Source organism: Aegilops tauschii, chromosome 1 (genome assembly GCF_002575655.3).
Source record: "Aegilops tauschii subsp. strangulata cultivar AL8/78 chromosome 1, Aet v6.0, whole genome shotgun sequence".
Taxonomy (NCBI): Eukaryota; Viridiplantae; Streptophyta; class Magnoliopsida; order Poales; family Poaceae; genus Aegilops; species Aegilops tauschii.
In genome coordinates this window covers 411,497,922-411,514,851 of record NC_053035.3, presented here as the reverse complement: position 1 = coordinate 411,514,851, position 16,930 = coordinate 411,497,922, and the positions used below count along the sequence as shown (strand labels likewise).

At 45.3% G+C, this 16,930-nt stretch overlaps 2 protein-coding genes across 2 annotated transcripts; both read left to right on the top strand.

The window, feature by feature from the left end:
* The first annotated feature begins 5,170 nt into the window (after nucleotides 1-5,170).
* LOC109762902 (transcription factor WRKY45-1) lies at nucleotides 5,171-8,159 on the top strand. The gene is made up of 3 exons (XM_020321794.4): nucleotides 5,171-5,650; nucleotides 6,097-6,186; nucleotides 7,577-8,159. The coding sequence occupies exons 1-3, from the start codon at nucleotides 5,277-5,279 to the stop codon at nucleotides 7,974-7,976; spliced, it is 864 nt and encodes a 287-aa protein (XP_020177383.1). The 5' UTR covers nucleotides 5,171-5,276; the 3' UTR covers nucleotides 7,977-8,159.
* A 5,988-nt stretch (nucleotides 8,160-14,147) lies between these two features.
* On the top strand, nucleotides 14,148-15,751 carry LOC109762913 (uncharacterized). Its single transcript, XM_020321802.4, has 2 exons — nucleotides 14,148-14,932; nucleotides 15,027-15,751. The coding sequence occupies exons 1-2, from the start codon at nucleotides 14,658-14,660 to the stop codon at nucleotides 15,673-15,675; spliced, it is 924 nt and encodes a 307-aa protein (XP_020177391.1). The 5' UTR covers nucleotides 14,148-14,657; the 3' UTR covers nucleotides 15,676-15,751.
* Nucleotides 15,752-16,930: the final 1,179 nt, after the last annotated feature.

The following is a 16,930-nucleotide window of genomic DNA, read 5'->3' as shown; positions in this document are numbered from 1 at the left end:
TGTTTCTAATTACTTATTTATTTTACTTTATGATAATTCTTTTTGCTATTAAAGTTTCTAACAAAAAAAGTTCTTTATGAAAATTCTTTTTGCTTTTAACGATTTTGAACAGAAAATACTTCGATAATTTTAGTTGCATCAATTTTATATAATTTTAGTTTCAATAATACTAGAGGTTTCTTATAATGTTTTGAACAGAAAATACTTTGTTAATTTTAGTTTCTATTAAAGTTTATTTTATTTTGTTTCTACTTATATATTTTAATAAAGTTTATATTATTTTGTTTCTAATTACTTATTTAATTTATTTTTATTTTTCATGCACCATTTTTCATGCATTTACTGATTATTTTGAGCTATAAGACCCTAAAATTGAAAAGCATTTCAAATGAACTCTGAAAATGTTGAAAGTTGGCATGGTATCATCATTTCATCCACATAGCATGTGCAAGAAAGTTGAGAGGGTTACGGCAAAAACTGGATGCACTTCGTGTACAAAACGGACAATCTCTTTCAAAGTATCAGGATTTCATACGGAAACTCGTCTGTTACAAAGGATTTCATTTTTTAAAACTTATTTGAACTCATAACTTTTTGTGTGTTCAAAATTTACCATTCAAAGCCACATCATCATTTTTCAATCATTTCTGACTTCATTTGTTATTTTTCATGCATTTACTAATTATTTTGAGCTATAAGACGCTAAAATTGAAAAGCATTTCAAATGAACCTGAAATTGAAAAACCTTACAAATGAACTCTGAAAAGGTTGAAAGTTGGCATGGTATCATCATTTCACCCACATAGCATGTGCTAAAAAGTTGAGAGGGTCCCGGCAAAAGCTGGATGCACTTCATGAACAAAATGGGACAATCTCTTTCGAAGTATCACGGTTTCGGAGGAAAACTCATCTGTTACAAAGGGATTTCATTTTCTTGAATTTATTTGAACTCCAGACTTTTTGTGTGTTCAAAATGCACCATTCAAAGCCACATCATCAATTTTCAACCCTTTCTGACTTCATTTGTTATTTTTCATGCAGTGACGGATTGTTTTGAGCTAAATGACCCTGAAATTGAAAAGCCCTACAAATGAGCTCTGAAAAGGTTGAAAGTTGGCATGGTATCATCATTTCACCCACATAGCATGTGCTAAAAAGTTGAGAGGGTTACGGTAAAAGCTGGATGCACTTCGTGAACAAAATGGACAATCTCTTTCGAAGTATCAGGGTTTCGGACGAAAACTCATCTGTTACAAAGGGATTTCATTTTCTTTAACTTATTTGAACTCCAGACTTTTTGTGTGTTCAAAATGAACCATTCAAAGCAGAGACTGATTTTGAATGGTGCATATTCAACACACAAAAAGTCTGTAAAGATCGCCAACCCCAACATAAAAAATGAGCATAGATGCGCCTATAGAGAGAATTCAACCTAAATTCATAATAAATTTCTATGAATTTCAAAGAAATTTACTCTGAATTTAGGTCAAATTCCCTGTATAAGGGCATCTATTTTCACTTTGAGAGGAGCTCAACAAGGCAGAGAGGGACGGGCTTATAAACCAGTGTGAGCGCCCTTCGGTTGGCGAGGTGGGACTAAACTCTGACCGCAACGAGGACAACCCTTTAGTCCCGGTTTGTGGCACAAACCGGGACTAATGGTCATGGGCCAGGGGCGAGGCGCATTGGTCTCGGTTCGTGCCTGGAACCGGGACCAAAAGGTCCAGACGAACCGGGACCAATGGCCCACGTGGCCCGGCCGGCCCCCTGGGCTCACGAACCGGGACATTTGTCCTTTGGTCCCGGTTCGTGAGCGAATCGGGATTAATGGTATTACGAGGGCCGAACCAATGCCCTGTTTTCTACTAGTGCTTGCATGCAGTGAATTACAATGACACTCTCAACTACTTCCTCCCTCATGTCCACTCAATTTCCTCCAATTTGCATGTGCCCTACTAATTAACCCGGTAAATCAGAATACAAACTGACTTGCAAAGCAGACGTTAATTTTTACCTTGGTACTTGTAATTTTAGTTTGTGGCATTGTGTAAGGAACTGGAGGGAGTATGTATGATAGAGGCCATCATGTTCCGATCTTTCAATGAGGGGTAACTATCATTTTTGGTGGAGTAAACTTTGACGATCCGACTACGAACGTGCGAGGACGTCGCGCCTTAGCAATCTCTAAACCAACTCCTAGAGATCATTGACCACGCCGGAGCACGACCAACCTCGCCACGAAGGTCTAATTCATACACGCAAACAAAGAACAAGTAAGAACTAAGATTTTCAATCTGGGCATTGACCTGATTGTTGGACATAAACGAATTACGCGAGTTGCACCTATCACAAACTTTTATCTAAACAAACCCCAAATCAAAATGATGCCCTATGGGTTGTATTTATTGGGAGATAGAGAAGTTTGTCCACTCTTGACAAAGTGGGACTAAATTCCATCCTAAGTTGTTTTCCCTATCAATGCAAACTCTAAAAACATCCTATGATCTGGTATTTCAAAATTACATGGGTCTGGCTCAAAAATGAGGTGGCGCGACACCTATATATGTCTGCAGACGAAAGTATGAAGTATGGTCTTTGTATATTTTGTTCGTGCTTCCTCACGTCATGACGACAACCTCAAAGTTGTGGAATCTTCACCCGGGACGCCCTTGTCATCCCCTATGTGCTTGCCTTATTCTCCAAGCTTGATCATGCTACCATGTCCATCCCTCTTGTCCCTGGTAGGACCTTCATTCCTAATTAATAAAAGCATATCTGATTTAGGCAGCATCATATTCTCATGACTATCCGAAATATTTCCATGAAACGGAAAATACTAGATAATTTAGTTGACATGTGCGTGCTCTAGTAATTATCCCAATATGTGTAGTTGCAAGGGCTATGGGTGTAACAGTGGTAGAGATGTTATCATCAATGTACCATCACAACGCCCGAAGCCACCATGCCACACCTGCAAACTTGATGATGGGGGATGCCATCACAACGCCCCACCAGCTAGATCTGGGAGCATCACCGAGCCGCCTGCATGGTGTATCGGGAGCTCACATCCGGTATAGGCAGACCCTAAACATGCACCGCTTGCAGAAGCTCCAGAAGCCGCCGCCACCATCGACCCATCTTCTTAGTAGAGATCTGCATCCTCCATGTCAGGCCAGTCATTGACGCCGCCACGGCGCTAAACAGCGCCACCGCCGCTGCACCCGTCCATCATAACGCATCCGCCGTTGAGACTCTGTTGTGCCATCCCACCGAGACCCGTGGTCATCGACATGGTAGAAACAACGACGCTCCACCCGTGGACCCCATTAGCCAACACTTGCTCTAAAGATGATGCCCCAGGAGGCTATGTCGCTCTAGACACCACCATCGCCCGATCTGGAAAACAAGATCAAGGGTTTCCCGTGAAGCAAATGACCCTTCCAGCTGAGTCTACGTGGCGGTCCAAGGCCGCTACGCCTCTGATATCACACTAGTAGATCTGAGCTCCAAAACAGTGCCTCCAAGGACGTAGACGTTGCTGTACGCCACCACTGTCTGATCCGACAAGCTAAACCTTAAGTTGCCCCCAGAACTCGACCGAAACACCACTTTGACGATGATGTCCGCCAAGGAGGTTAGCGGCGTCCTCAAACGCGCGTCCTCCGCGACGGCTGATCTGGGAAAAATATTTCTCCCGGGTGGTAGTCCCTCTAACCAGGAGATCTAGAGTCATAGGCGCTCGTTGGAGACACCCACTAACATGGAAGGAATGGTCGTGTCAGCCTTGGGAGATTAGGCCGACCCAAATCCATCCAACCTGAGCCAACCAAAGGGACCGCCGTCGGCAGGAAGAAATTTCGGGCGCGTTTGCCATGGATTATTTTAACCACCATCGCCCGATTTGGAAAACAAGATCAAGGGTTTCCCGTGAAGCAAATGACCCTTCCAGCTGAGTCTACGTGGCGGTCCAAGGCTGCTACGCCTCTGATATCACACCTGTAGATCTGAGCTCCAAAATAGTGCCTCCAAGGACGTAGACGTTGCTGTACGCCACCACTGTCCGATCCGACAAGCTAAACCTTAAGTTGCCCCCAGAACTCGACTGAAACACCACTTTGACGATGATGCCCGCCAAGGAGGTTAGCGGCGTCCTCAAACGTCGCCGCGTCCTCCGCGATGGCTGATCTGGGAAAAATATTTCTCCCGGATGGTAGTCCCTCTAACCAGGAGATCTAGAGTCATAGGCGCTCGTTGGAGACACCCACCAACACGGAAGGAATGGTCGTGTCAGCCTTGGGAGATTAGGCCGACCCAAATCCATCCAACCTGAGCCAACCAAAGGGACCGCCGCCGGCAGGAAGAAATTTCTGGTGCGTCTGGCATGGATTATTTTAACCACCACCACCGCATGCCCCTCGTGACTGCGTCGCCTCCCAGCACAACAGCGACCAACTATCCACCACCCACGAGGAGGTGAGCGCCCCAACACCCCGCGAGCCCGCCCGGCCTCGTCACAGCTCCCGGAGATCCACCACCATGCTCCGCCTAGGCGCCTCACCGCGCAAGCCGGTCTCCCAGCCGTTGCTAAGGCACGCTCTGCGAGAGCCACGCACCGCCCATGACCTGGAAGCGCGCCATAGGAGAAAGCCCCGTCGCTGCCGTCAGCCGTGTGGGCTTCGCCCGGTGGCGTCATCCGGTGAGGGGAGAGGCGAGAAAGTGGCGGTGGTGCTAGGGTTGGCAAGGTCGCCACCGAGTCGCCCTGGGCAGGAGTGGCTTGGGTTTTTTTTTTCTGTTCGCAGAAATCAACACTAACCTGAAATCTAGCTCCGAACATATGGTTTTCACCTAAACACATAACCCAATCACATAAAAAATTTGAGACAAGATCCTGCATGCAGACGGCTAAAGTGACAGTAACTGCACAGATAACTTTAATTGGATTTAGGTTTTCGAATTCTAGTGTTCTCTTTTGGTCATCGCCTTTCACCTGGCTACTCATTCTCCAATACACGTTCAATTACACATCAAGCTAGGCATTACTTGAGCTTCACACAGATTAGACATTTCTCCTTTGCACCTAAACACGCAATAATTAGATACTCTTTTAAATGGTAAAATACTACTGTATTTCTTTTATATATGTACAGACACTTAACAACTCATGTCTCTCAGCTAGGCCATTTCCTCCAATTAAGAATCCAACACCTGATCCTAATCCACAGAGCTCTCACATCCGCCTCCTGAAGACAGTGTAGAGACTAGAGCAATATCCCCTCATGGCGATGCGGCCCAAGTCCGAGATGTCGCCTCCGCCCTCCGACCAGAGGACCGCCGTCATCGAGGAGTTGAGGAAGGGCGCCCAGCTGGCTGAATGCCTCCGGCAACAGCTGGAGCTCATCCCGGAGCTCGGTCGCCGCAACGCCGCGCTGGCCAACGCGAGCAACATCTCCGCGGCCCTAGTGTCGTCCGTCTCCATGCTGCAGTCCGACAGAGAGCAGTACAGCTGCTCCTCCGACGCCAGGGCGGCGTCCTATGCTGCCGGTGCCTCCGGTGCCGGTGGCAGAGGCGGCAGCGGGGCACGAAGTGGAGCCATTGCCCGCACCAGAAAAGCGAGGCACCGGCAAGGCATCCATGGCGAGGAGCTTCCATTGTGAGTGATTTTGTGTTTGCTAATGCTTCAAGGAATACTATTGTAGCATATACGTATCTGTGGGGATCTGTGCTAGGGAGGAATCGTTACTGGCAGATCCATGTTAACACGTACGCTTACGTTTGGGTTTCAGTGTGGATCTAACGACCTACCCCATGACACTGTTACCACTCAGGTTCAACTTCTTGCTTCATTTCGTAGCTCGAACCCTGAGCAAAAAATGGAAACCATGCATGGATTAGTTTATGCCGACGGTTTACTAGATCCAACTTTCAGAAGTGTAGATCTTTCCTTTATGCCAGTTCATCTGGTGAGGCATGGCGATGTAGCATATGCTTATTTCTTTGTGTACCATGATTTACATTTCATGGTTAGCTTAGTTAGGAAATTAAGTATGCACTAAAGTTGAGTTCAATTAATTTTATTTCTTCCATCTTGTTATTCAGCAAGGTGACACTAACTGAGACACCAGAAAATGATGGGTTCCACTGGAGGAAATATGGCGAGAAGAAGATCCTGAATGCTGTTTTTCCGAGGTATGATTCTTTAATCTGACAGAGTTTTCATCATTGAAGGCTGAAGAAGCTCTCTCTAATTATTTATCCATAGATTTGACATTATCTTATGGATATGTAGTGTAGGTTCTGAACTAATTTTAGGCTATATGCATCTTTGAATCCAGAGTTCTATCTTTATCTAAAAGCGCTATTTATACTATGGTTATTTAAATGAAAACACTAAAGCAATTGCATGCTAAATTAAGCATATGTGTGGTCTGCATGGATCATCACCTCATATTAATTAGTTGCTTTCAAAAACACATGGTTGGTATATTTTTTTGCGTCGGTATAGGGCCTATTTGGGGCATATCACATACACTCCTTAATTTTTCTAAAAATATTAGTACATACAGTTAGTCCTCAGTATCCATACGAAAGCCAGAGAAGACACATCTTGTGAGCAGTAGCTTAGGCCTCCAATTAATCCTTTTTCAATCAAAGCTTAGACGGACTAGTATATATGTGATGTATATATATAACACCATATTAAAGGTTGTACTATCAAATGGAAAACTTATATTATAGATAATTCAGGGTTTTTTCGCGTGTGTGTGGAACATAAAACAATCTACCTAGCTGTACACAAATTGGTTATGAACATGTTTAAGCTCATTTATCTGCATTTATTTGGACGGCTTAAAAAGGTTCTGTGGGCTTCATGCAAAGCTCTATAATAAACGTTGAATTATAACTTTTGAGATATGAAGATTGCTAAATGGAATAAACCGTACTTCGATCATGACCATACATACTCCAGGGACTAGTATATAGTAGTACTATATGAGCGTATGACATCAAAGGTGATATAGTAAAAGGCGTATATGGTAATTGTGGTACTCGCATAAGTCATCTTACAAAAACCTAATAATCCCAAAACACGTAGGCGCGGTACGGAGGGATGTCGTGGTGCGCAACATGAGATGACTTTTGCACCGTATGGAGGGATGTCGCAGTGCACAACATGAGATTGACTTAGGCACCGGTACAAGAGTAACATGAATTTGCATTGATATTTATTTTAGTTTGTTCCTCACTGAGCTTGAAGTTAACGCCATGTCATGTCAACATGGTAAAATTACTTGCATCTTTTCTAAACGCAAGTGTGTGCACTCTTTGCATTCCCAGAAATTGGTGTTATATATACAGTACTGTCTCATTGTTATTTCTATATATAGGGATCTAGCTAGCAAAAGCACTAAGTCTCTCATCTGTATTTCTATATGTATAACTGAAATCTAGTCGAAGTTCACACAATTAGTCGAGTACTATGTTTTCTTCAAAAGTGTAGTCCATTTTGTTCTAGTCAAAACACAGAAAATAAAAAGAAGTGTTATATATGAGCATACGCTTGGTTAATTATTTGCAGGTCATACTACAGATGCGGATACAGCGACGAGCACAGGTGCCCGGCAAAGAAAGTGGTGCAGCAGCAAAACAACAACGACCCTCCCGTGTTCATGGTCACCCTGATGAACGACCACACATGCAGCAGTTTGTTCCCTGCTAATGATCAACCACCCAGCAGCTCAAACAGTGCTACAGCTAACTCACAAGTGCTTGACTTCACCAAAGCATCGCTCTCTTCAGCTGTTGGTGTCTCGAGGTTGAAGAAAGAGGAAGATGCAGGAATGTCGGTGACCGTGCCTAGCTACACGTATGATGAGCTGGCTTCTTATTCCTCGCTGCCGTTGCTCTCGCCAAAGGAGTGGGAGATGGAGATGGAGATCAAGTCACTTTTTAGCCATCACTCGGGAGGTGGTACTTAGCTAGCTAGTTATTCGTTGAAACTTATTGCTTTTCGCTAGCTTGATCACTTTGTTGCGTCCAAATAACTACCTGAACCTGAATAATTGCATGGATGCGCGTGAGGGTTTATGTACACGCTCTAGTGTTGTAGTGCTAGTAGTATGACAGCACAAGTACAAGAAATGTTTTTCTGAGACGTATAACAGACTTGCGCTTAATAACCTTTGGAGTGCAACAGGCCTGCGGCCATATGGTGAGTTGCCTATCTTCTCATGCTAAATGTAATTATAATAAATTAGCTTTTCATGTTGTGTCCGTCCGGCCTTCTACGTGGAATATTAGCTAGAAGCTGCCCCCTCTATTCTGAAGGAACACAAATGTATCAGAAGTGTACTAAGAAGAACGCTAGCAGAGCCGCCATATCGGCGCAGTCGGCATACTGACCGCCATCATGGCAATTTTTGCCGCCTCCCCTCCCTCGCAGTAGCATCTCCTTTGACCCCTTTTGGCCGTCCCCAGCCTCTGCCGATGACGGCATGGATGGCGCCTCGACCAACTCATCTGATTTCGTTGGTTTGGACTTGGAGTCAGATCCCGCGACTTGTGCGCCTCCTATGCCTCCAACGGCCGGCTGCCACTGCCTAGGCAAGCACATCACTGAAAGTGAATCTAACCCCCTTTGTGCGTTTTGATAATTAATGTTAACATATATCAATGAACAAACGTTTTATCAAGCTTATCTCAAGGAAGTTCCTTGTGGGTGAAACAAAGGAAATGAAAGGTGACCCCCCCCCCCCCCCCCCCCCCACACACACACACACACACACAAATTACCATGAAGACAAGTGTTGGCCAAATCTAGATTCTCCATTTTTATTTTAGTGATCCAAGATCACGTTGAGTTCATAGACATACTGATACTATCAAAAGGGGATGCGAAAGTTATGATGAGTTTTCTTCTCTATGTGTTTTAAGATCGAACTCTAAATTTCCTGAAAAGCCTTTAACTCCTCAACCATATCTACCTAACTTTCGTACATTCTGAGTTGGCACGCTCTTCTAGTTAGAACCGCAAGTAGTTCATATAGATATAGAAGTTCCAAACCATAGCATTTTGGAGCTACTAACCATTCCACTCGGAACAACCAACGCATTTGGAAAACCTTCTTTTATCCACTTAGAATTTGCTGAGACCCCTCGCTCGAAATTCCGGAAGAGGATACGGAGAGTGTGCCACTGCCAAGGTATTTGCCTCGAAGCCTCCGAAGGCTATCCAATTAGATTGACCGAGCTATCTGAAAGTTACCATTTTTGTACAGGTCGGAGCCTCCAAGGTAACATCCCCACCTAACCCACATGTTCAGTCAAAGCAAACTCCACTTATATCCTATGTTGTGATAGAGAACTCCACTCGTTGTGCTGATTTCAAAGCGCTTTCTACTCCAACCATCAAGCCACCTCTTTGAGATATAATCTTCCTCTTTGCTTTCCACTGCTACATCTCTAATCCAAAGGCCAAATCTTGAGAGATCTTTGGCTCATCGAAGAAGATGGCAGCTCGGGGAAGCAACATTGAGGCGGTGAGGATATTGTGCTTATCATGGCATGGGAAGATATCTCTCTCAACGCGGTTGCCGGGAAAGATCTACCGATCGCAAAACATTGGAAGCGCATCAAGAATAGATCTTCCCCTCAAACCTCTCACAAACCGATGGGGTAAGACTCAAGAGATTTGTAACTGTTGGTCGGTTTGCTTGGAGAAAGTGAAGCACACTCCTCCTACCAGTTGCATCATTGACCAATATGTAAGCAACCTTGTTGTTTTTTGCTGCCATATTTTCATTACTTTGAGCATTCTCATCAATTTGAGCATTCGTTTGTTTTAGTATAACATACCCCAGGGGAGGTCCAAACAAATGTCCAAGTCAAAAGGAAAATCGTTTGGCCTGCAACATTGTTGGAATTTGTTGGAAGGCCACAAGAAGTGGAAGTCGAGAAATGAAGATGGTAGCCTAGAAACTGGGAAATGCAGAAATTCCTCTCCGGATATGGACGATGATGAAGATGGCGATGGTCCCAGAGAGGAATCGTAAAAGGTGCCCAAAACTCCCACTCCGGCGTCTAGAATGGTCGGCCCGATGGGAGGAAGAGAGGAAAGGAGAAGCTCAAGAGAGAAGGAGAGGTGGTGGCGATGAAGAAAAATATTGACGAGTGATGCGAACAAGAAAAAACTTAGCCAAAAAGAGAAAGCAAGAAAAACTAGAGACATAGAAAAAGAAGAACAAAGAGAAGAAGGCGAGATGGGATGCTATGCAAGAGAGAATACGGCGTCAGGAAGAGATCGAGGCGCATATGCTTGAAATTCATATGGACATGGAGGCATGTAAGCTCAAAGTTCAGGAGGATCAGATGATAATTGAATGAATGGCCGAGCAGAATCAATTCATCATGTTGGATCTGAGCCAAATGGATGTGGTGGCGCGCGAATTTTGGGAGAAGGCGTGAATGGTGATCACATGTTTCAGGAACCTTGAAGGAGGGGATAATGCACAAGCCGGAGGAGGAGGGGACAACGAGAACATATGAGGAGAAGGACGCGATGCAAACGCTTGGAACATGTGATTTGTACATGTTGTTGGTTTAATGTGTTTGTTCATCCAACTTTTAAAGAACTATGTACATGTTTGCTTGATGTGCTAAATGTTTAAATTTGAAGGGAATCGAAGTGTTTCACTGAGAAAACCAAAAAAATGGAGGTTGAGATAGGACAACTCTGAGTTTGTGCTCGCCTGCTCAGTCTCCAAATGCATATGGAGCATGCGGTATATGCATTATGGTCGTCGCAGATATGACAACTCTGCTAGAGTTGGTCTAACAGGTCATATTATAATTCCATAGAAGAAGTGTTTGCAAATAAATGGATAAACACAAGTGGTTGCAATTAACTTAATTTGAAAAAAATGCAATAGGACAATTCATTTGCAAGCTAACTTGGATCTGTTAACAGGAAATTAAGACTATCTTGCAAGGAGCAACAATATAAATAAACTATAACAGCCATACGAGTCAGCATGGACAATGAATAGCTAAACAACGTGCTTATCATGAGCTAGAGTTGATGTCATAAACGGTATTTTGAGCATTATGTCACGACATGACATAATTAATGGCTTCCACACAAAATAAGTAAAACAATGCCCGAACGGTGCTTTCCATGTAGTCTTACCAACATCTAATCATAAGTCATGTGCACACAGCACACACTAGCTAGCCAACTATGGCACCAGCTGAATTCACAGCTGCAAGTTGTTGGTGGTCCAACGAAGGCTGCATTGAGATAAAACTTGGTGATTTTAAAATCACTGCAAATGATGTAATGGACACGTTTTTAGACAATTGTGTCTCACACATTAGATATCTCTCTCAACGCGGTTGCCAGGAAAGATCTATCGAGCGCAAATTATTGCAAGCGCATCGAGGACGGATCTTTCCCTCAAATCTCTCACGAACCGATAGGGTAAGACTCAAGAGATTTGTAACCATTGGTCGGGTTGCTTGGAGCAAGTGAAGCACACTCCTCCTAGTGCTTGCATCATTGACCAATATGTAAGCAACCTTGTTTTTTTTGCTTCCAGGTTTTCATTACTTTGAGCATTCTCATTAATTTGAGCATTTGTTTGTTCTAGTATAACATATCCCAAGAAAGGTCCAAACAAATGGCCAAGTTTTAAGGGAAATCGTTTGGCCTACAACATTGTTGGAATTTTTTGGAAGGCCACAAGAAGTGGAAGTCGGGAAATGAAGACGGTAGTCTACAAACTGGGAAGTGCAACAATTCCTCTTCGGATATGGACGATGATGGAGATGACGATGGTCCAAGAGAGGAATCGTGAAGGTGTCTAGAAGTCCCACTCCGGTGTCTAGTATAGTCGGCCCGATGGGAGGAAGAGAGGAAAGGAGAAGGTCAAGGGAGAAGGAGAGGTGGCGGTGATGAAGAAAAATATCGACGACTGATGCGAACAAGAAATGAATTAGCTGAAAAGACGAAGCAAGAGAACCTAGAGACAGAGAAATGGAATAACCAAGAGAAGAAGGCAAGATGGTATGCTATTATAATGAAGGCGGCTGTCGGTGTCAAAACCGGCGGATCTCGGGTAGGGGGTCCCGAGCTGTGGATCTTGGATTGATGGGGAACAAGGAACGAGGAACACGTTGTTTACCCAAGTTCGGGCCCTCTCTAAGAGGTAAAATCCTACGTCCTGCTTGATTGTATTTGATGTGTATGGTATGATTACACAGTCGATCTACCACGAGATCAGGCGAGCTAAACTCTAGGTTGATGAGGGATTGGACGTTGCCCTAGCCCTAGAGACTAAAATCCTCTGGTTTATATAGACACCAGTAGGGTTAGGGTTACATATGGCCGGTTACAATAAAGGAAAGATTATGCTAAATCCTGACTTCGAGCACACCACGGCTCCGAAGCTCTCCTATCCGGTTACAGGTCCACGCCCTAGCTCGACTCCGTGACGGCCCATCAGTCCGGCACATAAGCAACGGGCCGGCGCCCCAAGAACCCCTTAATCCAGGATTCCCTCAGCGGCGTCAGGAACAGATCGAGGCGCATATGCTGGAAATGCATATGGACATGGAGGCGTGTAAGTTCAACTTAAGTTCAAGAGGATCAGACGACAAGTGAACGAATTGCAGAGCTGAATCAACTCATCATGTTGGATCCGAGCCAAATGGATTCGGTGGCGTGCGAATTTTGGAAGAAGCTGTGAATGGTGATCATACGTTTCAGCAACCTTGAAGGAGGGGACAATACACACGCCAGAGTAGGAGGGGACAACGACAACATAAGAGGAGAAGGGGATGAGCAAATGGTTGGAACATGTGATTTGTGTATGTTGTTGGTCTAATGCTTTTGTTCATGCAACTTTTAAAGAACTATGTACATGTTTGCTTGATGTGCTAAACGTTTAAATTTCGAGGGAATCGAAGTGTTTGACTGAGAAAACAGAAAAAAAATGGAGGTTGAGATAGGACGACTTTGAGTTTGTGTGTCGCCTGCTCCACCTCAAAATGCATATCGAGCACGCGGCATATGCATTATGGTGATCACATATATGACAACTCTGCTAGAGTTGGTCTAACAGATCATATTATAATTCCATCGAAGAAGTGTTTGCAAAGAAATTGATAGACACAAGTGGTTGCAATTTACTTTATTTGAAAAAATGCAACAGAACAATTCATTTGCAAGCTAACTTGGATCTGTTAGCACGAAGAGCATCTTGCAAGGAGCAACAATATAAATAAACTCCCCGTAAAAAATAAAAAAATAGAACAACCATACTAGTCGGCATGGACAATGATTAGCTAAAGTACGTGCTTATCCTTAGGTAATGTTGATGTCATAAACGGTGTTTTGAGCATTGTGTCGCGACATGACATAATTAATGGCTTCCACAATAAATAAATAAATAAAATGATGCCCGAACGGTGCTTTCCGTGTAGTCTTACCAACATCTAGTCATAAGTCATGTGCACACAGCACACACTAGCCAGCCAGCTATGGCACCAGCTGAATTCACAACTGCAAGTTGTTGATGGTCCATCCAAGACTGCATTGAGATAAAATTCGGTGCTTTTAAAATCACCGGAAATGATGTAACGGACACGTTTTTAGACAACTGCGTCGCGCACATTAGATACTCCTTGAGGTGTGTCTTGAGTCTTGACGTGCTAGCTAGGCTGTCAAGTTGTCATTGTTCATCATCAGGAAAAACTCAAAGTTGATCCTTCGATACAGAGGGAGGTCAGTGTGGAGCCGCTCCTTTTTTTTCATATTCAAAAAAATATTAGCCACATTTCTAGGAGATCTAGAGCTAGATTTTGCCCATAAAATAAAACTGTTACATCACGCCAAAATATAAACCACAAGTGTTAAATTTAATATAAAAAATAGCACTCAAGTTTACTTTGGACTGAGTAAAGGAGAATTTGTATCAGCTTAATGTTGCTAATGCCAACAAGTTGCCAACTGTGTTACAGCTGAATGGGGCAAAGTCAACTTCTGTTCAGGACGATGGTTGGCTTAAATAGAAGTTTTAGACAATAAAATTAGCTTAAATTATGCCTCCTTCAGTTGCATGAAATGGCCAGCATGAGGTGCTTCCGAAAGAAACATGCCACCTGATGCTGATGGGTGGGTGCCATAGAAATGCACGTAGCTCGTCTTGTCTTTTGTGAAGTTCCCAATTGACCAGTCAAGATTTGCACCCGTGCTTTCTTATAATTTGCTAGTAAAGCATGTAATCAAATCACGGTAAGCACCTAAATTCCCGTGCAATTTGTATCGGGTGAGTGTGAACTCTCGTGTTGGTCCCCTGCATAGACTCTCGTTAGTTTAACTCAGCGACGCGCCATGCAACGCGGCGCGTGATCGAAGCGATCGCGCGTCGCACGTGCGGTCATTGCTCTCACTTCCCGATCGAGCTCGAGCTCGAGCTCGATCGATCCAACCGAGCTCAGCCGCGCGTATAAATGGCCACCTTTCCACCTCGGGCAAAGCAATTAGCTAGATCGAGGCTTCCTTCCATCGAGGCAAGGCAGATCCAGAGTCACGGAGAGATATATAGAAGTAGAAAGATCTCAGCTGCAAACGGGGAGTAGTGATAGTCTAGATTCTAGAGGACATGGCGGCACTTGTCACTCCGGCTGCTTCAGTGGTGTCCGGGCTGGTGGTGCGGGGCCGGGAGTCCGCCGCCCTCCTCGAGGCCTTGCTCCAGGGGGGCTCGCCGCAGGAGCACGGCGGGATCCGGGAGCTCGCCGCGGAGATCCTTCTCTGCTGCGACCGCGCACTCGCCGCGCTCCACGGCCGCGACGGCGTGCACGCGGTCGCGCTCGCCAGCAGGAAGCGCAAGTCGTCTGAGCCCGACGGCGCAGCCGCTCAGACGAGGCCGAAAAGAAGGTAAGCTAGCTGTGGTAATGATGTAGTCTTGCGCCGGCGTTACGGTTCCAGTTCAGGCGAGCAACGACTTAACAAGATCGTTCTCTTTTTCCAGGATGCGCGCGAACAGCGGATCGACGGCGACGAGGGTCGAGAAGCGGTGGACGGCGGAGGACGGCTTCATATGGAGAAAGTACGGGCAGAAGGAGATCACGCACAGCAAGCACCCGAGGCTCTACTTCAGGTGCTCCTACAAGCACGACATCGGCTGCCCGGCGACGAGGCAGGTCCAGCAGTCGGACGACGACCTCTCCCTCTACGTCATCACCTACTTCGGCGACCACACCTGCTGCCAAGGCGACGGAGCCGTCGCCGCTGAAGAGGAAGAGGACGTCAAGATGCAACCGTTCGTCATCAACTTCGGGTCGGCCACAGCGAGCAGCACCAGCGGCTCGCCTTGGCAAAACTCTGACGACGGTGATGGCCGGAGCGAGATCTCACGCTCGCCGCAGGCCTTATGCTTGCCGGAGGGAGGAGAAGCAGACGGCCTACGACTGAAGGTGACCAAAGTTGAGGCAACTTCGTTCGACTCGCAGCCAGCGGGCCCGGCGGCGGCAGAGCTGAGCTCGTCACCCGACGTTTCTTGTGCTTCCCCAGCATGGGATCCTTTATCCAGCTGCTTGGAGTGGGATCAATTCGTCGAGAGCTCATTCGATTTCGTTAGTGGATTCATCGATTTCGATGACTTTGATTTGTACCAATAGCATGGTGAATTTCCTCGTGTGATGGATATAGCTAGATGGCCAACTTAATTTTGTGAGGGATATGGATTTCTTCTACTATGGCGTTTTTTGCACTAGCGCTGAGCGCAAGCATGAAAGCAAGTGTGTTGCACATATATTTTTGGTTAATGTATTGCCTTTAGAGCTTCAGAAATTCTGCTGTCATCGTAATCCTGTCCATCTCTTTCTTCCATTTCAATGGCGGCAAAGTCAAGGCAGGGGCACCGTCACTGGCTTGTCATAGAGGTGGTGACGAAGGTGGGGCCCGCTCTATAGTGGTTAAGGTTCAGGGGTGGGTGCCCACAGGCCACCGTAGAAGAACCCGCGCCACCTTGGCTTAGAGAGATGATTGGTGGGAAGACGATACGTGAATGCCAAGGACCACAAGACGAGAGTACGACTAGTGGCCATTCATCGATGGGAGGATCGACGAGCGGGAGAGAGTAGACGATGACAAGATCCTATAACTATTTACCGCGGTGGTGGATCAACATGCGACAATAGCTGCCGGAGACAAAAGGAGGACGTTTGAGGCAAGGGAAGAAGAGGCCCATTGGAGCTCGACAATGATGGTGGTGGCGGCCAAAAGATAAAAGGTAGGCGGGGATAAGGTATGTTTGAGAGAAAGAGGAAAGGGAAAACTCGTTGGATACAACGGATCTAACAAAAATATTATAATTTTAACCAAAACCCCTTCCGATTTGAGGCAACCAAAGAGGTCAATCTGATCTTTGGCGATGGAACTCCGCAGAGTCCATTGAACATCCAATAATTCAACTCCGATGGGATCAAGCGATTTGAAGGCCGTTCATATCAGCTTTGGTCAAACCCTCTCTCCTGAGAATATATAATCCACATCTGTATCTGTGGCCAGATCATGATCGTATTTTAGGGGTGTTAAATATGATCATTGTCCCTGGAGATTAGGAACGAGCCGCGCCCAGTGAAGCCCTGATACAGCCCTGACGGAATAATGCTTACCTCACGACACTGAAGGAAGGACTAATAAATTCATGGCCATTATGCTATTGTGATGGAGAGATAGACAATGGAGCATATATATCGATGCTTATGTGTAAGTGCTCACATCAACACCCTCCGTGCAACCCAATAGGTGAGGCGACGGCATGCATACGACTATGTGATCGAAGCGTTGAACTTGAGCCATGCAGCATGTGAATGCTTGCATTGCATGAGGGGATGCCTGCAAATCTATAGTAAATAAAACATCATTAGG